The following is a 20,925-nucleotide window of genomic DNA, read 5'->3' on the forward strand; positions in this document are numbered from 1 at the left end:
TAATAAGTATCACGGGGGGTTGAGAATAGCAACTCCAAAGTCACATGCTTTGTTTTTTTCTTCACTGTCTCCCTATAAGTAACATCCTTCTTCTCCCACTTAAATTTGCACTTCTCCTCACGCTCATAACATTTTCTCTCATTTGCAACATTTAAATGGCTTCTTCTTCACATTATCATTACCACAACGGTGATGATGATGAATTTGATTCTATTTTTGAGGATATCTTTGAAAATCTCGATTTTATTCCTGAACCAAAAGAGCGAAAAAAACGTATTTTTATTGAGAGAAACCGGGAAGAAGGCCACAACAAGCTCTGGAATGATTATTTTAGCGACACTCCGACATACCCGCACAATTTATTCCGGCGACGGTTCCGAATGAACAAGCCCTTGTTCTTGCGTATTGTGCATCGTTTCTCTATAGAAGTAGAGTATTTTCAACCAACAGAAGATGCAGCCGGAAGGTCTGGTCTATCACCGCTCCAAAAATGTACCGCGGCAATTCGTCAATTGGCGTATGGGGGTGGGGCTGATGGCATTGACGAATATGTCCGACTTGGTGAAACAACTGCACGAAAATGTTTACACCAATTTACCGCCGGAATAATCCACTTGTTTGGGAATGAATACCTCAGACGTCCCACACAAGAGGATCTTCAAAGACTACTCTATGTGGGAGAACAACGTGGATTCCCCGGGATGGTGGGCAGCATCGACTGTATGCACTGGGAGTGGAAGAATTGCCCCACCGTTTGGAAAGGAATGTATTCACGAGGAACCGGAAAACCAACAATTGTGTTGGAGGCGGTTGCTTCGTATGATCTTTGGATATGACATGCTTTTTTTGGAGCTCCAGGTACTATGAACGATCTTAATATTCTTGATCGATCACCTGTTTTTGATGACATTATTAACGGAATAGCTCCGGAAGTTAACTTCTATGTGAACGGAAGGGAGTACCAGTTGGCTTACTATCTGACGGATGGTATTTATCCAAATTGGGCGACTTTTATTCAATCTATCCGACTGCCACAGGGTCCAAAAAATTCGTTATTTGCTAAATACCAAGAAGCCGTCCGAAAAGATGTTGAGCGTGCGTTTGGGGTCCTCCAAGCAAGGTTTGCCGTTGTTAAAAATCCATCTAATTTATGGGATAAAAGTAAAATAGGAAATATTATGAGAGCATGTGTCATTCTCCATAATATGATCGTCGAAGATGAACGAGATTCACATACTCTAGAGGAATTTCAAGATGAGGATTCCACTTTTGCCGTTAAAAATACTACAAAACACGGCAATAGAATTGCTCGTCGCAAAGAAGTTCGGGATCCACACATTCATCAACAATTAAAAGAAGATTTGATAGAAAATATATGGGATAAATTTGGAGATCTTCAATAAAATTGTTTGTTTGCGCAATCTACAAATTTAGTAAAAATGTGATAAAATTCGCTTTTTTAGTATGTTTTCAATTTCAATGTAATGTGTTTTATTTTAATGTAATATGTTTACTATTTTATGTAATAAAATTAAAATACTTAATTAATTTACTAACTTCAAAATACTAATAAAATAATCTAAGGACTCTACAAAAGTCCTACCACATTTTTAAGTTTGTCCTTAACTAAAACTCTTAACATCAAAATACTAATTAAATAATCTAAGGACTCAAGGATTAGTCCTACCAATAATGATGCCCTTAGAGGTTTAAGAAGGAGGTTCACACGTTTTACGAGAAAAAAAATATTAAAAAAAGCAAAAGTGATGAACTCGCCATTTCTCACCTCTTCTGCATGATACCCACTCTCCTAAAGTTCATCACTGTAGTGCGGGCTCCACGACACGTGGCGGCTTGCGATTGGTCAATTTTTTTTTTTTTTTTAAAAAAAAATCAAAATGAAAAAAATAAAAAATTTAATAATAAAAAATTAAGAAGATGAATTGGGTTCACTCATGTTCATGCTCTTATTTTCTTCCATGTACTCTCAGATTCTAAGTTGGATGGTTAGAAATAGAATCATCTTAATAAAAAATGATTTTTTTAATGAAGAAAAAAATAACATATATAGGCTTTCACAGCCATGTTCCAATATAGTACTCTGCATTTACCTGAATGAAAACTTAAAAAAAAACTTGAAGAAAATGCATAGTTTCAACAATAAACTTCAAAATGGATGAAGAACCAATTACACACAAAAAAATAACCCATTGATGAAGAATGCTTATCACAAATCAAACTGCACCCGGTGATACATCATCTCAGCATCTGTGTATATTTTATGTTTATCTCAGATCCAGTAAAATCCTTATTGCTGAACCTAGTATACAAAATATAAAAGAAAGACTTAATTAAGGGTGGAAATGTGAAATAGAAAATATACTAAACTTTTTAATATGTGAAAAATCCGAAACTACATTAATTAAAAACTAGAGTACTTTTTATTTGATTGTAAAACAAAAACCGAGTTATCCATCGATGAACAACGCATTCATGATTCTCACCCGAAACCCATAACCATGTGTCATCAGCTTTAATGGCAGAAGCCATAGCAGTTCATCGTGCGGTATCCCTTGCCGTATATTCAAACATTTCGGTTCTATCTGATTCCTTATCCCTCATCAAGCTATGGAAGACGGGAGGGTACCAAACTGAACTATTCGGTATCATATTTGATATCTATCACTTTATTTCTTTCTTTGATGTAATTTCCTTTGATTTTATTTCTCGAAACTTTAATGCTGAAGCTGATTCTGTGACAAAATCAGCTCTAGCTGTATCTGTATTAAACTCCAACCTTGGAGTGTAGAGTCCTTTTTGAGAAAAGCAAGTTTAGTTTGGTCAAAAAAATAATAATCATACGGGTGGCATTATTTTTGCACCTTGCTATATCTAGCAGTGAGGTTTATGTTATTTACCACGATCCCAAGGGAGCTAGTTATAAGAAGATGGAGATTGAAGTTGACTCAAAGCATGAGCCTCGAGTTCGAGCTTTTTTCATAACAAATGGGTTTAGTGTATCAAATTGTTTCATGGGTTACGTAGAGAGTCTCATGCTGATTTAAGCTAGGTAGAGTTATTATTTCCTTCGGTTATTGTGAGATGTTGCCATTATAGTTTATGTCTCTTGTCTCAACAAGTGATATCTCTTTTGGTTGCATCCAATCTTAAGCTATATATATATATATATATATCAGATAACTGCATGCATTTGATACCATTTTGGATGGAGCAGTGCCTATCTAATGTTTTGGATTCTGTAAGCAAATTTATAACATCATGTATTTTATGTTTTTATCTAATATTATAGGTATATATAAGTCACATTAATTTTATAAACTAATTTAATTTCATTAATAATTAGTGAGGGTGAGAATCATGAATGCGTTGTTCATCAATGGAGGAAGAATTAGATAAGTATGTGGAGAGAAATGAAGAGGAAATTTGGTTACCTCACTGCTTCTTCTTCTTCTTCATCTGATACTTGCACACCTTGTGGTATCAAGAAGAAGAAGAAGATGAAGCTTCATCGTTACTACAAATAAATAAATAAAATAAATCACTGCACTGTTCTGTTTCTGACATTGGAGAAGATATATATGTTCTGATTTTGGTTACAGATTGTTTGTTTAATTCATCAATTCATAAGTACAACAAAAGTAAAGCTACAATAAATAAAATTCTCCTATGGATCTTTCACATGGTATTATGGTTCTTACTCAAAGAACAACGTTCCTTGTCTAACACGTCAATAACAGAGATCTTTTTCAAAGCCTCTCCTCTCAGTTCAATTTTAACATCAGTTCCTGATGATCATTCAGTATCGAATCATTTGTTCCCGACTGATAATCTCAATGGAGTTCTATCGCAATCCTCATCATCGTGGCTTCTTCTTGAACTTAATCTACCATTTTCTTGTTCTTGTTCTTGTTCTACAACCACATTCCCGAGCTGCACGTGCCTCTCACCTTCCATCGGCTCGACCGCAGCCACGGGATCTGAAGCTGACGTGGCGTTTTCCGTGATGCTCTTGCTGTTCTTCTCCACGCCTTTCTCCGGATCGAAACTGGTGACGCTTTTGCTTACGGAGACGGTGCAGGGCTTGAGGACGCAGGAGTAAAGGTAAGCCAAGAACCAGAAGAGCCAAGGGATACCAGCGAAGAACATACCCGCTGGTAGAAAGAGAGGGTTCGGATCAGGGAGGAGGAGGTAAAGTCCGAGAAGGACTCCTCCTGAGAGGATACATGATAGAAAAAGAAGAGTGACGATGTATATTCTTGGATCGCCTCTTCTCTGCTCCATTCGATTTCTGAAACACAAGAAAGATCGTGTTCTTTTGAATGTTTTTGATTGTTTCTTTTTCTGTTTATCTGTTTGTTTCTTTCTTCTGTTGGGACAATTGTGAACGAAAAAGTGGGTGTAACAGAAAACTGAAAGACCGCCAAGTGCGGACTTGGTTTTATTTATTTATTTGCATTTTTTCTCTCTAAATTACCATGAAAAAACTGGAAACAGAAATGTAAAACTTACTTTTTATCTTAACAAACTAACAAGTTTTTTTTGCATGTAGAACAACTCTAATGCTGGTAATATACCATACGACCACGTAAAAATAAGACTATAGGGTAGATACACATGGTTATCGACTTTTCGTGCTCTCAATCAAGATGCGACTAACGTTCACGATGTCTAATACATGATCTCCACTTTACAAAAAAAAAACGTTATCTAATACAGAAAGTATTGGGCATTTTTTCATCTCTAGCCACGACCGTTCTCTTTCCACTTATTCACACATGGAAATGAGACAAACACGTGTTCTTTAAAATTTCAGAACTATTGACCATCTAATGGCTAATTGACATATACACACTTGCCAGAATGTAAAATCAACGTAAAGTTGAGAAGGATAATGAAATGTTTAATGAATATAACCGAATTGTGTTACAGCACTAGTTACAACAATTCTCATCTTGATAATGCTATGATTCTCACATGTTGATTTATGATCAGTTATATGCCAACCACAGTTTTCATATTAAGAATTGTTTGCAATTATTTTTTTCATTTTGCATACCTGATTACTGAGTAGAAGGATCATTAAAGCATTATCATCAATCAGTTTCTAAACACATTTTTTATATATCTGGAAGACTGGAAGTAATTGAATTATATAATTAAATTTTAATTTTGTAAATATAGTTATTCCATTTAATTTAAAATCTTCACACTTTTCAAATAACCCTTCACATTTTTATAGTTTTAAAAGAAAAATCGAGACTACATTTTTCACTTTTTCTTCTTACTTTTAATTTTTTTTAATAAAAGTTTTTTTAGAAATTACAAATTAGAATGCACTAGCTCCATGAATGTAAAGCCCATAGAAGCCCATTTGATAAGTCGGGAATAGACCGGTTCGGTTTAACTCTCGATAATTCCGCAGCTGGTTAAGGCAAAACCGTTCTTCTTAATCGGAGCGAATTAGCGACTGCGATCGGAGAAGAAGAAGAGGCCATGGGAATCTCCCGAGCTCGCTCAAGCACCGTTTGTATTCTTCTGTTACTCTCGCTGAGCTTATTCCCCTGTGCTTTCTCTAAATCTCCTCGTCCCATATCCGTAAGTCTCTGTGTTCGAAACTCAGTCTAAGCTTCGTTAGAGTATGCTAAAAAGGCTGACTCTGTGGGATAAATCAATATTTGTAGGATGTGGAGATCAGGGAGAAGAAGAACCAATGCTATGCTGATATAGATAGGTGAATTTAGCTTTGATTCTTGCTAAAGTCTTTTTTTAATTAAGATATCAAGAACCATTATTGTAGGATAATTTGCTAAGCTTGTTACCCTCAAAGCAAAGCTTTTACAATGGTTTATCAAATTATTAGCTCATTTTTGTTTTGTGGAAAACGAAAACAGTGGGCTATGGGGTTGGCAATGCAAAGCTTCTGCTATTGCTAAAGAGAATTGTGCGCTGCGATGCCTTTCTCCGGTTTGCTATGAGCTCATCTATGAGAGTGATCCAGTAAGCAGTGTACAACGATGATTCTGTAAATGATGCTTCCTTTTTGATGCATTTTGTGTTCTTTTGTTGAGCAGCTTGAGGAAGGTGAGAAAGATTTGATTAGGAGCCAAGAGTACAAATATTGTATGTACAAGTAAGTTCTAAAACATCATTACATATCTCTTTCTCATTGGTTATAGTGTAGGAAGGACGAAACATGATGAGTGAATATATTAAGTTTGTTTGTTCATTGAATCCACATGAATCATCCATCTATACTGATCTGTTTTTGCAGGTCTTCGCTCGGGGAGAGCCTAGATGGTGTTCGTGGCAGCTTTTTATAGAACCAAAGGCAACACAAGAGTTTCTTTATTTGTGCTCTCTTCCATGTTTGTAAGACTTCGATTTGTTTCAAACGCTAATAATGTAAAAGTTAAAATTGCTGTTTTTGTAGCTTATAGTAGCATTCTGCGTAAATTTATGATTTTGTAGCTTATAGTATCCACAGTTGTGTAGCTTTACACTAACTAGGCAACACACGAGCAGTAGAAGCGATGAAGAAACTCACTTTTAGATTTGATTCGATTTGTTTAAACAAACTTGGCAACACATGAGAGAAAGAGGTAAAAGCTGTTGTGATCAAAACACACTCCTAAAGTGATTTCTAAAAAGTAAACAGAAGATATATGTTCGAGTAATCATCCGTGACTGTTACAGACGCTCGCCTTGCTCACGAGCAATAGAAGCAGAGAGGATTCCAAGGTCTCGATTGAGAACAGTTAATGCGGCTTCACACTCGGACACAATTCTAGTCACAGAAGACGGCTCTCCAGCTACTGTTCCCGATGATCCAATCGACAGTGCTGCATGCGAGTCTCTTAGGTTCTTCAAGTTCCCTAGGAACTGTCACCAAACAACACAACTCATTTCTTTTCAACTTGGGAGAGCTACTCAATTTTGATAGAAGGAGACATCAAGGGTTACCTTCAGAAGCATATTGTATGCCTCCAGTAAACGGTTCGCAGCAGGACCAAACCCATGGAGCTGAGGCACTTCCATCATGTGAGTCCATGGACGGATCTCCTGCAGGTAAGGATACAGCAGTTCATTTTCCAATTTCAGGAAAAGCCAAGTCAAATCATAGCAGATTTTTTTTATATGTGCCGTATAAGAAACTTCTGTACTCTTGACATTTTAGTGTCAGCTTATCTAGGTTGGTAGGGAGAGATCACGAAAACACAGTACCTTTGTGTAGATTGTGTTGAACGCTCTAGCAGTTTCAAGAAACGATTCCAAACGAGCCCTTAGTTCAGATTCCACTTCTGCATATTCTTCGTCGGGGTTGTAGGCATGCTAAAAAAAGAAAAGACATGTTTTATCTTATACAATCTGGATCTTATGAACATATATTTGAATCCAGAATTATATTCAATGGAGGATAACAACAACAACATGACTGTTGCCTCCTATTAACAAGTCAACATGACTGTTTCGACTCTGATGAAACAGCGTATTGGTCTAGGGAGTCATGCCGTTCACAGTTAATACAAAACTTTTCGATATGGAGCAACCAAAACGCACCTTTGCAGCCAAATCATCGACTTTTTGCTGAAGATTAGAGAGAATCTTGGCCTGTTCTGAAAGTTTTGTCTCCAGTTCTGAAACATCTGGTCTGCAAATAACATTGATTAAGGTGCATAATGTCACTACATCTGCTAAAATAGGAAACTTCTGAGACCAGCTAGATCTGAAAGCATAATTCAAGGATGATTTTGAAAACATGGGTCAAGGGATATAACTAACTGGCTCCAAACAATAAAACATTGGTAAAGCCATCTAATAGGACTCATAGTAGTTCATACGTTAGTTTATATCTTCAGTTCCTCTGAGGCAAACACACAATCACTAAATACCTACAAAGGGAACTATAAGTTGGAGATACAATAGTTCTTACAAAGGATATATTGACTGGATCTGCACATCAGCAGGGAACAGTTTGCATTCCTCAGAAAATATCAGAGACTGTCTCTCTGCAATAGCATCAATGAGCTGAATATCTTTGGCAACCTGCTCATCAATACTGAAGAATAAGCAGAATCATTTGTTATGCCCGAATCAGGATTAAGAAAGACTACAAAATTGCAAACAGACATAGTAATATGAACAAACCTCCATTCAGGATTATCAGAGAAGAGGCTTGCCTCCACTAAATCAACAATATTGCGAAGCATTTCCATTCGATCTTCATAGGTTCCATGTCCCTAAAAACAATGAAACTTTCAGTTGCGGATAACTGAAACCATGCTTGGAATTTGAGAGATCATGGAACTTGAATAAATATCAGTTCAATGCAACCTCCCCCAACAAATTTAGATATACAAAAGAGTGTGTAAGTAACCATTTTTTTATTAAAAAAAGAAGCTTACTTGAATGGCTTCTATATCTACTGTTGGTGTGAAGCCCAGAAACTTTGCTATCTCTGCCAAATCTGAAAACAAGAAGAAGCTCACATAAACAAACTCTTCCTAGGAGAAACGAAATACCAATGGAAGCAAGCACCATAGTCTATAGTAGCTCAAGAGATAACTGAAAGGCATACACTGAATACGAACAGTTTCTTCATCACGAACTCCAGCATCTCCCTGAAGATTTTGCTGAGAGAAAGGAGACTTATCACCTAACAACCTCCAAGAAACCAAAAACAAAAAAAAGAACAATACTTTCACTCTGTTCGCAAAAAAAGAAGAAGCTAACTTTCGAGATTAATCAAGCAATTTAAAAAAGAAGCTAGCTTTCGAGTTTGATTGACTTTAAAATCTAGAGACTGTTCCGCATTGTTCTGGAGTAAACAGATGCGTAAAGTTGGAGAAGGGAAGAGAGATAATACTTGAAGAAGAGCCATTCGAGAAGAGCATAACGTTCCATCCCGGCGAAGAGGAGAGACTGAGCAGGAGCATTTGCCCTTGGGTAACTCAGCACCGCGAGCTTCTTCTGTATCTCCTCCATCTGCTTCGCCGCCATTTTATACTCTTCCCCGGCGAAGGCTTCAACACCGATCGAATCTCGAGATCTGACAGAGACTTGCCTCCTTGGTTTCTCTCCAAACTCAAATATAACCTAATTTACCAAACTGCCCTGGCTTTCATCTCCACCGTATTATTAATGAATAACAAAAACATTTTAACCACGTTTGATTTCTTAACTTTAATTTTGGGTAACTTTTGATCAAAAATAAAATAAAAAAAATTTGGGTAACTTTTTGTAATACCATATCTAATATTTGTTTAGGCCTATTGAAAGGGAGTTTCATATCTAATAAGAAAAAAAATCCATTTTTATTTGTGAGAAAAAAAAATCATTTCCTTCCTTGTATATCGTTATGTTTATTTTCTTATTATTTGCAAATTGCAAGTCATTTCTTTGTCAACTGAACAATATTTATTATTTTTGTATTAGTTATTATAATTAAGTCTTATTTAATTTCAAAATTTGCTGTTTTCTTATATATATAAAAAGGACACTGAAAAGGTGAAAGAAAAACTGGTCTTCAGGACAGGACAGCTCAGGTCCTCTTGCTGCTGCAAACTTGTCCAAAGAAAAACTTCAGAAATTTGGGAAAAGTTTCAATCTTTCCCCCCTTTCGTCCTCCCAACATTCGTTGATTTTTCCACAAGGATAAACGCGATTAACAGATAAGCCACCTTTATCTTTCAGCTCCAGCACTCTCAAGAAGCAAATGAAAGGGGCAAGTGTCAAGAAGAAAACCTATGTGGTGAATGACGCTGGTGAGGCTGAAACAGTCGGAGGAAGCGGGAAAAAAAGTGGAGGAGACGGCAGTGAAGATGGAGCGTCGATTCTTGGCGAGATGGGTGATGACATGCATACGGAGGATGGGGAAGAAGAAGATGAAGAAGGAGGAGAAGAAGGAGAAGGGAAAGAGAAGAGGTCAAAGCTAGATGAAGGCTACTTCGAAATCGAAGCTATTCGCCGTAAGAGAGTTAGAAAAGTAAGTTCATTTTCTTCTTCTTCTTCTTATTACAGCAAATGTGGTTTTAAGATTAGTATATGTGACCCTCTTCACATTCTCTACATTGTTCATTTCTTACAAATGTGGTTAGAATTTGAGTATTCTGATTTAATGGTGATTTTACTAGCTTTAATGTTTTGATATATTCTTATTGATCATAGGGGAAGGTGCAGTATCTAATTAAATGGTGAGTTTCTTCAAAATCAATACTCAAGTTTCATTTTTAAGTCACTGTAACATAATGCTTTTTTTTAATTGACATATATTGTGAAAAGGCGGGGATGGCCTGAAACTGCCAACACATGGGAGCCTCTAGAGAATTTACACTCTATTGCTGATGTTATTGATTCATTTGAAGGAAGGTTAGTGCATATCTTAATCTTAATGTGAGCAGTTACATATGGTATACTAATTTGCTTTTCTTTGTATCAATAGTTTGAGGCCAGGGAAGCCTGGTAGGAAGAAGAAGCGCAAATACGCAGGTCCTTATTCTCAGCTGAAGAAGAAGCAGCAACGTTTTGGTTATGATGCTGCTGAGAAGTCTGACTCTTCTACATCTCTTAACAACTCTAGCCTCCCTGGTATTCGCGGTCCACTCGACCTCAGTGGCTATGTAGCCACCACCAACCAAGGTGAAGCTAACAGTGGGAGTGTTGGTATGGTCAGACGAGTTAGTTTGAAGGAATATGATCCGACGCTTAATGAGTTAAGGGGACCAGGCATTGGTTGTGAAGGTGATAGTGTAAGAGCAAATGGGTTTCTCAAGGAGTTTGATAAGAACAGTGGTTTCATAGGTGCTAAGCGGAGAAAGTCTGGTTCTGTGAAAAGATTCAAACAAGACGGAACCACAAGTAACAACAACAACAACAACAACCACACTACATATCAGAATCTGACACCAGATTTAGACTCTTTTGGTAGAATGGTAGAACCACACCTCAATAACAATCCGTCTCAGAAAAGCAAAGCGGAGGAATTTGACATTGTGAGGATCATCAAGCCAGTGAGATTCTCTTCATCTATAACAAACAATGTACAAGACGCGTTGGTGACCTTTTCGGCGTTGAGGTTTGTCTGTCTCTTTGCACTTTGGTCACTTTTTTCACATTTGAGTTCATACTTATTTGGCTACTTACTACTCATAGGTCTGATGGGAAGGAAGTAACGGTAGACAACAGGTTTCTCAAGGCTCACAATCCTCTTCTGGTAAGGTTTAATCTTTAGAGCTTTTTCTTTCTGCATTTTTACTCATATGGAATAGTTCTAAAAGCTTTCCTATTCTGTGTTTTTTTTTTTTTGTGACCCCAGCTGATTGAATTCTACGAGCAACATCTCAAGTACAATCCCGAAAGATAAGAATTTGTTTGTACACAGCACTTTGTAGGTAGCAAAAAAGATTAGAAGATCAACGTGTAGAGTCGAGGTAGTGGCAAGTTGTTTTTTTATCTTCTCTGGTTCGTTATTGTCACTTAGACTTGGTGCTTTTCTTGAGCTGAGATTTTGTTAAACTTGCATGTTCAAAGATCAAAAAATATATATATCTAACGCATGAATACAAAGTTACAGCAAACCAACAACCTTCACTGTGGTGTATCAATCAGTTGATGTAATTTTGAAGGAACAGGAAGAAACTTGATCTTCTTTGGATTTGGTTGCTCCTTATGCAAGTCATCAGGTCTTCTTTTCGGAACCCCTGCTTCATCTAATTCTTCCAAATCAGGATCATGAATGTTCTCATTGTCGTCATTAGAGAACTGTTGTGAGGAGGATGAGCTTTCATGCTCCTCTTGTAACATGTCTTTAAACGTTATGAGGTGCACTGCACACTTTTTAACCTCTACCAGCAGGTTAGTAGAAGAATCTCCGTTTGTGTTTTCGATCGAAAATTCAAAGAAGACTTCGTTGTAAGCTCCCATGGACATGCAACTTCTGCTGAACAACAGAAGATGATCTGATCCAAAACTCATGTTTGCGAAAGCTTTTGGATCAGGATACCATAGCTCATCCATAACAACCAGCTCTTGAGCATCATCAACCCTTTTTAAGATACAAGAGCAACGTATCTTGAGATCGTTCATTGAGTACTCTCCATCAACTCCAATCATGATGCATGCGGAAAATCCCAGAATGTCAGATGATGGTTGACGTATTCTCAAGGAAGATCCCATGGCTTGGTGATTGAAACAAGATGGCACATCTCTTCCAGGAAAATAAGAGTGTTCTGGTTTTGCTGCATCTAGCTTCATGTTACGGTGGATGAGAATCTGTGCCTCTTGATCCAGTTTGTAACAGTTGCTCGCTACAAGCTTGCGCAGACAACAAGGCTTGAAGCAGCCTGAGATACTCACTAGTGATGTGCAGCCATGGGCGTAGATATACAAGAGACGCCGTGGAAGGTCATCAGGCAGTGCTTGAAGTCTCTGACAATTGTTAACATCCAGTCTGCTCAGCCTGGTGAGTCGTCTGATGCTCGCGGGGATGTGTTCAAAGTTGTTACCACTCAAATCTAGTTCTGATAGACTCCACAAGTTACCAATACTGTTTGGGATCTCTATCATGTTCATGTTGCTTAGGCACAGCGCTCTCAAGTCATTAAATATTGATAAGTGAGGACATAGAGAATGCAGACCTTGTGAGGTATAGAAGCTATTCCCGATTGCTAAAACTTGCAGACGTTCAAGTCTTGCAATAGACAATGGTGCTCGTCTTATCGCTGTTCTTCCAGCTTGAAGCACCTCGAGAGCTATCAAATTACCAATGTTTTCAGGCAGTTCTTTGATGCTGGTCCTTTCCAAATCAAGCCACCTCAAGCAGCTCATTGTCTGACAAATCTCTGGCGGAAGGCTCTCAAGTACACAACAGCCAGAGAGCTTGAGCTTTTCAAGTGATCTTAACTCAGAAATGCTTACCGGAAGTGATTTAAGTTTTTCATTTCCTGAAATATCCAAGGACCTAAGCTGAGAGAGATCACAGATTCTTGCAGGAACTTCATTAATCGATGTCTCAGATATACGCAGAACTTCTATGTTCTTGGCAAGGCGAGGGAACTCGTTGATGTTAAGGCAACCAGACACTTCAAGCGTTTCAAGACATGTGAGGCTCAGTAATGAGTCCGGGAGGTTCTCAAGATGTTTGCAACCGTTCAAACTCAGTGATTTAAGTGACACCAAGTGCTTTACAGAACTCGGAAGAGTCCTGATACTCTGGCAATCTGACATATCCAACTCAACCAGACAAGAGAGACGGCTGATCATCGATGATGGCAGTTCCTCTATCTTTGTACTGCTCAGGTAGAGTCTTCTGGCATTCCAAGAAAACTCTGGAAAATGCATTAGGCTTGAGCATCCGTTCATTCCAACTGTTTCAAGCGACTTCAAAGCGATTCCACTTGGTATCTTCTTGAGTTTAGTGCAGTTAGTCAAGTAGAAACAATAAAGTTTCTGGAGGTTTTTGATAGATGGAGTAACCTCAGTTAAGCTTTGGCAATAGGAAAGGTTGAGTTCCTCAAGGTTTGTGGCTTTTGAGAGATCCGGAATTTCGATTAGGTATTTACAACGAGAAAGATCCATCTTCTTCAGTTTCCTAAGAGGCTGAAGATAAAAAAAAATGGTTATAGTCCAGTAGCAAAAGTAGCCAACAGTGACATGTGGAGAATTTTTTTACCTGGATTCCATTCCAAAGATAGTGGAGATGGCTATTACTCATACAAAGTTCAACAAGAAACTCCGGATGAAACCTTGAAGGCAAAGAGTTTAAAGGGTATCCATCCCAGCGTAGATAACGAAGCTTGCGCGGTAGATAAGTGAGGCCATTAGGTAGATGCACTCTAGTCTCTCCATCATATGAAAGATCATAGAAGTTGAGAAGCTTGAGATTAGACAATCCCTCAAAACCTTGATCACTAGCCAATACCTCAGATACTTCAGACATGTTAAGTGACATTCCTTCAACAACACTTGTTCCCTAAGAAATAGAAAAGAAGAAGCTATCAAAAACTATTTACACATGAGAGAGTTAGGAGAAGAGAACAACTCACAGTAGTTTCTGACAGCAGATCACAGATGTCTTCAGGTCTCCATAAAAGAAACCGTTCAGCTTGTCGGCGTACAAGTTCTCTACCCATCTGTTCAACCAAATCATGCATCTTTATGCATCCATTTGATATGACTATCAAAGACTTCTCAGTGAGAACCGTGATACCAATTTCAGCGGCATAGCCACAGATATCAAGAAGTCTTGTGGCGTAATCAACATGCTTCATGTTGTAGAAACATGATATGTAGAGAAAAATAGCCTTCTCCTGCTCATCCAATCCATCGTAGCTAACTCTCAGAACCTCCATGATATCACTATGAGGAGAAGTTTCAAGCCTAGCGAGTGTGCTTTCCCATTCTCTTTCGCCTCTTCGATAAAGGAAAGAACCTAAAACTCTCAAAGCCAGTGGAAGACCAGAAGCATAGTTTACAGCTTGAACTGCTAACACCCTAAACTCTGGAGCTATAGTCTCGTTTCTGAAAGCATAGTTGCAAAAGAGATGTAAAGCTTCTTTTTCGGGTAGACACTTAACTTTATATATCAGTTCTATGCCATGAGAAACTAGCAAATGTCTATCTCTCGTTGTAACAATGATTCTGCTTCCAGGACCAAACCAACCAGTCTCCTTAAACAATCCATCCACCTGCTCAGATCTATCTACATCATCAAGTACAATCAAAACCCTTTTACGCCTGAACCTTTCCTTTATCATGCTCGAACAAGAAACCGAGTCTCTCTCTCGAAACATTCTGCATAAGAACTCTCCCTGTAGACGCTCAACTCCATATCTGTTACACACTTCCTTCACATTCTCCATGAAGCAATGAGCTTGAAACCGAGATGAGAGCTTGTTGTATAAGTATTTAGCAATAGTAGTTTTCCCAACTCCACCCATTCCCCAAATCCCTACCGTGCGAACATCTTCCTCCTCTATAGACATCATAGACTGCAGAAAGTCCATATGAGAACTCATTCCAATCAACTCATCTGTATCATCCAGTGAAGTGGAAACCAATCTATCAGATATGTCTTTAACAATCTTCTTAATTAGCTTCGACTCATCCCTCCTACCACACAAAATGAAGGTTCATCACTTTATATAACTTTAAAACATGTACAGTCACAGATAGGCCTGAGCTTTTTTTACCCCAAACCAAAGTCCCACTTTAACCCGAACCGAAAAGATTATTATACAAAAATATCTAAATTTGACTTAAGAATCTAGTATTTTCGGGTTTGGATACAGCCCGAACTGAGAAATTAGGATACAATAATATCCGAAATTAGTTAAATATGTTAATGTTTATATATATATATATGTATAAAGATAATTTAGAAATTATTTTAAAGAATTTTGCTGTTTGTTTTATTTGTTATTTTAAATATTTTAATTAGTTTAGGTAGTTTAACTAGTTTTTAATTATTTTTTAAATAATTTGTATATTTTAATTATTTTTGTTAATTTTCTTAAGTTAAAAAAAAGAAAATATTTTTGGATTATTTCAGACATTTCTGAACCGAATCCGACCCAAAAATTAGTAAAATCCAAACATGACTTATAAGCATAATACCAAAAATCCAAAAATCCTAATCAACCGAATCCGAACCTAACCCAAGCGCCCAAAACACACAAAATCTTAGAAACTTACCAGTTCCGAGAATCTTCACCAGATATAGCAGCTAACTGCGTCAAAGCTTCTCTCCATTTCATCACCTTCTTCTTGTCGCTATGACTCTCAACACCCTCACCGAAACTCCCAGTCTGTCTTCTCACATCAGAAGGATCAACCTCGTAGAACACGGGTATGATTGTCTTCTGATCAACCGTGTTCTTACGTTCCATGATCTCCAAGAGCTCGTCCAAGCACCAGCTCGAAGATGCGTAGTTCCTAGAGACCACGACGACCGCGAACCTGGAGCCTCTGATCGTATCCACAAGCTCTGAGGAGATATGCTTGCCTCTCTCGAGATCCAAGTCGTCTCTGAACGCGTTGATCCCCATCCGATCGAGCTCGCAGAACAGATGGCTCACGAATGTTTTGCGCACGTCTTCGCCTCTAAAACTCACGAAAACGTCCGTTTTCCAGATGGCTGAGGCTGAAGGAGAATGACAAGGAAGAGAAGCCATGACTCTGTTTCCAAGCTTGTATGATTCCATCATCTCATCATCACTCGTCAGATAAAGTCAGTCAAATTTTTCTCCTCCTTGCTATATTTAGAGTAAACAGGTTTCCATCTATCATCACCCAGTGCTTCTCCTAAACCTGGAAACCATGAAAATGATCGTCAGAACAGGTCTTGGAAGCCAAGCGTCCAACGTAGTAACGACATGTGGAAGTCTCGTTCAACTGTTGAAGCTTTTTTATGATGATTGCTTGTCCACGTCAACACCTATCCTTTTAAGAAAGTTTTATATATATATATTTTTTTTTTACAGCAAAAAACATTTACAGACTCAACTCGACTCCGTAAACCAAATCGGTAACTCCACATCCATATGAACGACGAAAGACGGTTGTTTCCTAGCACTGCGTGCTAAGCTATCCGCTCGTAGATTCTCCATCCGTTTTATAAATATATGGTCCTAATAAATTAATAATTTATATGCACAAACAAACATGTACGAGAAATTCTATAATATAAGTTTTTGTCACAAAAATAAACTTTAATTAAAAAAATGATCAAAATAAGTTTTATTAAAAGATAAAAGTATTTTTACTTTAAGGTTAATTAATTTAGATTTAAGGTTTATAATTAAGGGATGTAGTTTAGGGTTTTAACTTTAAAAAAAAAAAAAAAAACTTAAAAATTTTAAAATAAAAAGGATTATTTTGATCATTTTCTTTTTTGAATGCTATTTTTGTGACAAAAACTTAAAATGACTATTTGAGAGAATTGTCCAACATGTATTCACAATAATATTATCTTTATATTTTCTTAACATTTATATTTTGATGAGATTTAATAAAATTATATGTACAACAACATTTAAATTAAACATATTTTATATATACCAAATAATATGATTGAAACAATTTGAATATCAAATTTCAAAATTTTAATTAATGTATAAACAATAAAATTAAATATTTTTCTTATTTCTGAAAAAAAAAAATATTCTAAAACAGATTTTTTGGTAAATTAATAACTAGATAAATTAATAAAATATTATAGTTCTAACATTATTAGTTTATAAGTTTCTACGTACAATGATTCTCCAACTTCAAAATCATGTCTTTACCCAAAAATTATCCAAAATCTTAGATAGATGTTCAGACTTGATGGCATTTGACGGAAGTGAAGAATATAAATACATAATGTGATTAGAGTTTGAATATCTGGGTGACAATGGAACATAACAATTTCTTTTGGAAGTTATGATAAATGTTTTCACAGTAACCTGAAAACTCTCACTCAAGGAGGTGGTGAATCCATTCTTTTGCAATAACCGGTGAGCCATACCAAGGTCTGGTTTCATCGTCTGAACCAACAGGGGAATGGTAAACACCTTCGAAGCTAACGTTAAGCGCACCTTCAAGATGAGCTGAAACCTCAGGAACCACTCCATCACCCCACACATCAGCTCTTCCACACACTTGCTTGTATCCTTGCCCTACAAAACGAGCACGAAAGCTAGACCCTGATGAATCCCCAGTCTTATTGTTGCTCGCTAATGCAAGCTCTGAGATCACTTCACCACCTTCGATTCCAACAGTCACATCAGAATCAACGTTTGCATCTGCCTTGTCCACTAGAGGAGCTCCACGAATGTATCTACACAATGAACTTACCAAATCAGAATCCCAAGTTTGGAGACATGAACATCAATGGGTCTAAAAGAAGAAACACTACCTCCCGGCGATGCAGACATATCTCAGCTCAGGAGTGTAAACAGCTTTTGCACAATTCTCTTCAACGTAATAGAGAAGACCTCTTGTTTGATCAATAACCCCTGATAGTCCTCTCGGTGGTGGTCTATATACAAAACCACACAGTTAAAAACGTCAAAGCAACATCTCTTGAAAACTCTATAAAAAGAAAAAGTAATGAACTTTTTTCTTTTGGTTACCTACAAGTGAGGCGTACCAAGTGTCAGCAACAAGGAGATATCAGCGTTTCCGTATTCTTCCATGTAAACTCTAGCAAGCCATCCTCCCGCTGAGTGTCCAATCAAAGACAATCCTTTACCTGTAAGTGACACAAAGCCAATAAATTTTATCTTATCCAGTTTGTCCAAATATCATTGTAGACATGGCCGGTCCTCAGCCAAGCCTAATGAAACATTCGTCTCAGACCTCCAAAATTTTTGAAAATTTTTATATGTAAATAGACTATCAAATTTGTAAAAAAAAAATTTTAGGCCCCAAACTTTTGAAATCTTTACTAAATAGTATAGGACCTCCAAATTCTCAGGGCCGGCCCTATTTGTAGATCATGAGACTTTACCTTGGGATAACTCATTTGCTTCACGGACAGCATCATCAATTCTTTTCAAGTACCTGATCATACATAATAAGCCAGACTCATAATTTGAAACAAGTAAAAGACAAACAAGTGAGTGAGTTCATACCAATCAAGAACAGGACGTGGGCGGAGAGTGCCGCGCCAGTAGGCAGGATCAACCAAACCGGCTGCATTTCTAAACCAATCAAGCCTTGATACAGCTGCAACCACTGAAGGAACACCGTACTCACCCAGTGTCACCTCCAGCTTCTTGTAGTCTCCTGAGTTGTTGCCTAAACCCTAACCAAAAAAAAAAAAACAATTCCACAAAGGAAGAATATAACACAACAAAAGTTTTGGACTATAAAGACGTTTTATAAGTAAAAATGCAGAAAGCAAGTAAGCAGGTTAGTGAAAACAGAGAACTGATCCAAGAATGAAAAAAAAAAAACAAATCTTTGTGGAGCCACACATAGGTATTCTCTATCAGAGCAGGGGAAGGGAGGTTTATTACCGGGAGAATGACGGCTGGACGGGGTTTGAAATCGCCGGAGGAAGATGGTGACGTGGCGGAGGAGAAGGTGGGCCTTAACCTGAGCGATGGAAAAATCGCCGAGGCCATCGTTTTTGTTCAGTGGATGTGAGTGAGTAAGCTCAGGGGGAGCTGGTAAAATCCACATGTTCTTTGAGTAGTTTGATGTATTTACAAAAGGATCCCGTTAGTTTCAATTTATACCACATTAAGTACAAAACTCTTGAAATATTTATAGATTGAGAAGGCACCTTTCTCTCTGGAATTTGAATTGACTTGAGATTTATATATGAGCAATAAATCTCTACTATTAAAAGGGAACTTTTGAGGCTCCATAGGGCGTCCACATAAGCGGAAAAAATTTCTCCCGAAAGATGACACGTGGCATAAAATATAGTTTTACATTTTAATATTACTTATTTTCGAAAATTGTAAGAAATATGTAAACATACAGCATAAAAAATGGAAAAACTACATAAAACACATGTAAGGTTACTATTTTTCACTTAAAAAAAAAAGACGGCTTATCTCCATAATGTAACATTACCGTTTTGTAAAAAAAACAAAAAAACATTATATATAATTTCGAAAATAATAAATATATGTAAAACATACAACATAAAAATGGAAATACTACATTAAACATACGTAAGATTACCATTTTACATTTAAAAATAACAATAATATGTAAACATACAACATAAAAAAATGGAAAATTTACATTAAACATATGTAAGATTACCATTGTTCACTAAAAACGGTTTATCTTCATAATGTAACGTTACCACTTTATAAAAAAAAGAAAAAAAAAACATAAATATAACTATTTGACTATTTGTCAAAGTTCTTCTATTAAACATTGCCGTTTTACATTGAAAATGGAAAAATACGTAGATATTTAAACATCTATCTTAAAATAAAAAATATAGACATTAACTAAATGTAAAGTATAAGAAAGAAAAATACTCTCAATATATAAAAAAATAAATAATAAGTAAATATTATAAATATACGAATTATATATACAATAATAAGTAAATGCACAATTTTAAAAAAATGGAAAGATTACATTAAATATTAAACATCTATCTTAAAATGTAAAATATAGATATTAAGTAAATAGAACGTATAAGAAAAAGAAATACACAACTTAAAAACAATGGAAAAAGTATATTAAGATTTTAACATCTATCTTAAAATGTAAAATATATATATATTATGCAAATAGAAAGTATAAGAAAAGGAAATACACAGTTTAAAAAAATGAAAAAGTACATTGGTATTTAAACATCTATCTTAAAATGTAAATCAATCTTAAAATATAAAATTATTAGTAAATAGAAAGTATAAGAAATAGAAATACACAATATAAATAAAAATAAATAATAAGTAAATATATAATATAATCCCGAAAGATGACACGTGGCATAAAATATAGTTTTACATTTTACTATTACTTATTTTCAAAAATTATAAAAAATATGTAAACCTACAGCATAAAAAAATGGAAAAACTACATTAAACATATGTAAGATTACTATTTTTCACTTAAAAAAAAAAGACGGTCTATCTCCATAATGTAACATTACCGTTTTATAAAAAAACAAAAAATATTATATATAATTTTAAAAATAATAAATATATGTAAAACATACAACATAAAAATAGAAATACTACATTAAACATATGTAAGATTAACATTTTACATGTTTATTTTAAGAAAATAATATGTAAACATACAACATAAAAAATGGAAAAACTACATTAAACATATGTAATTACAATTTTTCACTAAAAAAAAAAGACGGCTTATCTTCATAATTTTACATTACTATTTTGTAAAAAAAAATTATATATAATTTCGAAAATAATAAATAATATGTAAACATAC

At 36.1% G+C, this 20,925-nt stretch overlaps 6 protein-coding genes across 8 annotated transcripts; 2 read left to right on the forward strand and 4 right to left on the reverse strand.

Moving 5' to 3' along the window:
* Nucleotides 1-3,529: 3,529 nt before the first annotated feature.
* Nucleotides 3,530-4,427, reverse strand: LOC106432477. The gene has a single exon (XM_013873316.3). The coding sequence runs from the start codon at nucleotides 4,300-4,302 to the stop codon at nucleotides 3,829-3,831; it is 474 nt and encodes a 157-aa protein (XP_013728770.1). The 5' UTR covers nucleotides 4,303-4,427; the 3' UTR covers nucleotides 3,530-3,828.
* Nucleotides 4,428-5,418: 991 nt separating this feature from the next.
* Nucleotides 5,419-6,444, forward strand: BNAANNG15930D. 2 transcript variants are annotated; one of them, XM_013873373.3, is made up of 5 exons: nucleotides 5,419-5,616; nucleotides 5,703-5,752; nucleotides 5,913-6,018; nucleotides 6,093-6,141; nucleotides 6,293-6,444. In XM_013873373.3, the coding sequence occupies exons 1-5, from the start codon at nucleotides 5,515-5,517 to the stop codon at nucleotides 6,313-6,315; spliced, it is 330 nt and encodes a 109-aa protein (XP_013728827.1). In that variant the 5' UTR covers nucleotides 5,419-5,514; the 3' UTR covers nucleotides 6,316-6,444. The 2 variants fall into 2 exon arrangements, with proteins under 2 accessions (XP_013728827.1, XP_013728826.1); XM_013873372.3 differs by having other exon boundaries at nucleotides 5,420-5,616; nucleotides 6,093-6,151.
* A 99-nt stretch (nucleotides 6,445-6,543) lies between these two features.
* Nucleotides 6,544-9,147, reverse strand: LOC106452892 (AUGMIN subunit 7). Its single transcript, XM_048749290.1, has 9 exons — nucleotides 8,885-9,147; nucleotides 8,597-8,682; nucleotides 8,424-8,485; nucleotides 8,167-8,258; nucleotides 7,952-8,077; nucleotides 7,579-7,669; nucleotides 7,243-7,350; nucleotides 6,982-7,080; nucleotides 6,544-6,900 (listed from the first exon to the last, which is right to left on the reverse strand). Exons 1-9 carry the CDS (start codon nucleotides 9,016-9,018, stop codon nucleotides 6,709-6,711), a joined length of 990 nt encoding a protein of 329 aa, XP_048605247.1. The 5' UTR covers nucleotides 9,019-9,147; the 3' UTR covers nucleotides 6,544-6,708.
* A 325-nt stretch (nucleotides 9,148-9,472) lies between these two features.
* Nucleotides 9,473-11,583, forward strand: LOC106452890 (chromo domain-containing protein LHP1-like). Its single transcript, XM_048749289.1, has 6 exons — nucleotides 9,473-10,003; nucleotides 10,186-10,211; nucleotides 10,300-10,386; nucleotides 10,460-11,092; nucleotides 11,170-11,230; nucleotides 11,333-11,583. Exons 1-6 carry the CDS (start codon nucleotides 9,734-9,736, stop codon nucleotides 11,378-11,380), a joined length of 1,125 nt encoding a protein of 374 aa, XP_048605246.1. The 5' UTR covers nucleotides 9,473-9,733; the 3' UTR covers nucleotides 11,381-11,583.
* LOC106454312 (disease resistance protein RML1A-like) lies at nucleotides 11,534-16,288 on the reverse strand. Of its 2 annotated transcripts, none has more exons than XM_048749287.1 (4): nucleotides 15,709-16,288; nucleotides 14,061-15,126; nucleotides 13,688-13,987; nucleotides 11,534-13,614 (listed from the first exon to the last, which is right to left on the reverse strand). In XM_048749287.1, exons 1-4 carry the CDS (start codon nucleotides 16,218-16,220, stop codon nucleotides 11,605-11,607), a joined length of 3,888 nt encoding a protein of 1,295 aa, XP_048605244.1. In that variant the 5' UTR covers nucleotides 16,221-16,288; the 3' UTR covers nucleotides 11,534-11,604. The 2 variants fall into 2 exon arrangements, with proteins under 2 accessions (XP_048605244.1, XP_048605245.1); XM_048749288.1 differs by having other exon boundaries at nucleotides 14,061-15,046; nucleotides 15,709-15,933.
* A 1,074-nt stretch (nucleotides 16,289-17,362) lies between these two features.
* BNAANNG15970D lies at nucleotides 17,363-19,186 on the reverse strand. Its single transcript, XM_048749291.1, has 6 exons — nucleotides 19,017-19,186; nucleotides 18,630-18,802; nucleotides 18,506-18,558; nucleotides 18,133-18,247; nucleotides 17,912-18,034; nucleotides 17,363-17,833 (listed from the first exon to the last, which is right to left on the reverse strand). The coding sequence occupies exons 1-6, from the start codon at nucleotides 19,122-19,124 to the stop codon at nucleotides 17,470-17,472; spliced, it is 936 nt and encodes a 311-aa protein (XP_048605248.1). The 5' UTR covers nucleotides 19,125-19,186; the 3' UTR covers nucleotides 17,363-17,469.
* Between the last annotated feature and the right edge of the window lie 1,739 nt (nucleotides 19,187-20,925).

This window comes from Brassica napus, chromosome A2, assembly GCF_020379485.1.
Source record: "Brassica napus cultivar Da-Ae chromosome A2, Da-Ae, whole genome shotgun sequence".
Taxonomy (NCBI): domain Eukaryota; kingdom Viridiplantae; phylum Streptophyta; class Magnoliopsida; order Brassicales; family Brassicaceae; genus Brassica; species Brassica napus.

Excerpts from the sequence above, each read along its gene's own strand:
- LOC106454312 (XM_048749287.1), bottom strand. The coding sequence starts at position 16,220 with ATGATGGAATCATACAAGCTTGGAAACAGAGTCATGGCTTCTCTTCCT. Across the intron at positions 13,988-14,060 it reads ATCTGCTGTCAGAAACTACT|GGAACAAGTGTTGTTGAAGG; the intron begins GTGAGTTGTTCT and ends TCTATTTCTTAG. Across the intron at positions 13,615-13,687 it reads ATCTTTGGAATGGAATCCAG|CCTCTTAGGAAACTGAAGAA; the intron begins GTAAAAAAATTC and ends TTTTATCTTCAG.
- LOC106452890 (XM_048749289.1), top strand. The coding sequence starts at position 9,734 with ATGAAAGGGGCAAGTGTCAAGAAGAAAACCTATGTGGTGAATGACGCT. Across the intron at positions 10,004-10,185 it reads GCCGTAAGAGAGTTAGAAAA|GGGAAGGTGCAGTATCTAAT; the intron begins GTAAGTTCATTT and ends TATTGATCATAG. Across the intron at positions 11,093-11,169 it reads GTGACCTTTTCGGCGTTGAG|GTCTGATGGGAAGGAAGTAA; the intron begins GTTTGTCTGTCT and ends TACTACTCATAG.
- BNAANNG15970D (XM_048749291.1), bottom strand. The coding sequence starts at position 19,124 with ATGGCCTCGGCGATTTTTCCATCGCTCAGGTTAAGGCCCACCTTCTCC. Across the intron at positions 18,803-19,016 it reads GTCCAGCCGTCATTCTCCCG|GGTTTAGGCAACAACTCAGG; the intron begins GTAATAAACCTC and ends TTTTTTGGTTAG. Across the intron at positions 18,035-18,132 it reads ACACTTGGTACGCCTCACTT|ACCACCACCGAGAGGACTAT; the intron begins GTAGGTAACCAA and ends TTTTGTATATAG.
- LOC106452892 (XM_048749290.1), bottom strand. The coding sequence starts at position 9,018 with ATGGCGGCGAAGCAGATGGAGGAGATACAGAAGAAGCTCGCGGTGCTG. Across the intron at positions 8,078-8,166 it reads TCTGATAATCCTGAATGGAG|TATTGATGAGCAGGTTGCCA; the intron begins GTTTGTTCATAT and ends CTTATTCTTCAG. Across the intron at positions 6,901-6,981 it reads CATACAATATGCTTCTGAAG|TTCCTAGGGAACTTGAAGAA; the intron begins GTAACCCTTGAT and ends GTTTGGTGACAG.
- BNAANNG15930D (XM_013873372.3), top strand. The coding sequence starts at position 5,515 with ATGGGAATCTCCCGAGCTCGCTCAAGCACCGTTTGTATTCTTCTGTTA. Across the intron at positions 5,753-5,912 it reads TGCTATGCTGATATAGATAG|TGGGCTATGGGGTTGGCAAT; the intron begins GTGAATTTAGCT and ends AAACGAAAACAG. Across the intron at positions 6,152-6,292 it reads TACAAATATTGTATGTACAA|GTCTTCGCTCGGGGAGAGCC; the intron begins GTAAGTTCTAAA and ends CTGTTTTTGCAG.
- LOC106432477 (XM_013873316.3), bottom strand. The coding sequence starts at position 4,302 with ATGGAGCAGAGAAGAGGCGATCCAAGAATATACATCGTCACTCTTCTT.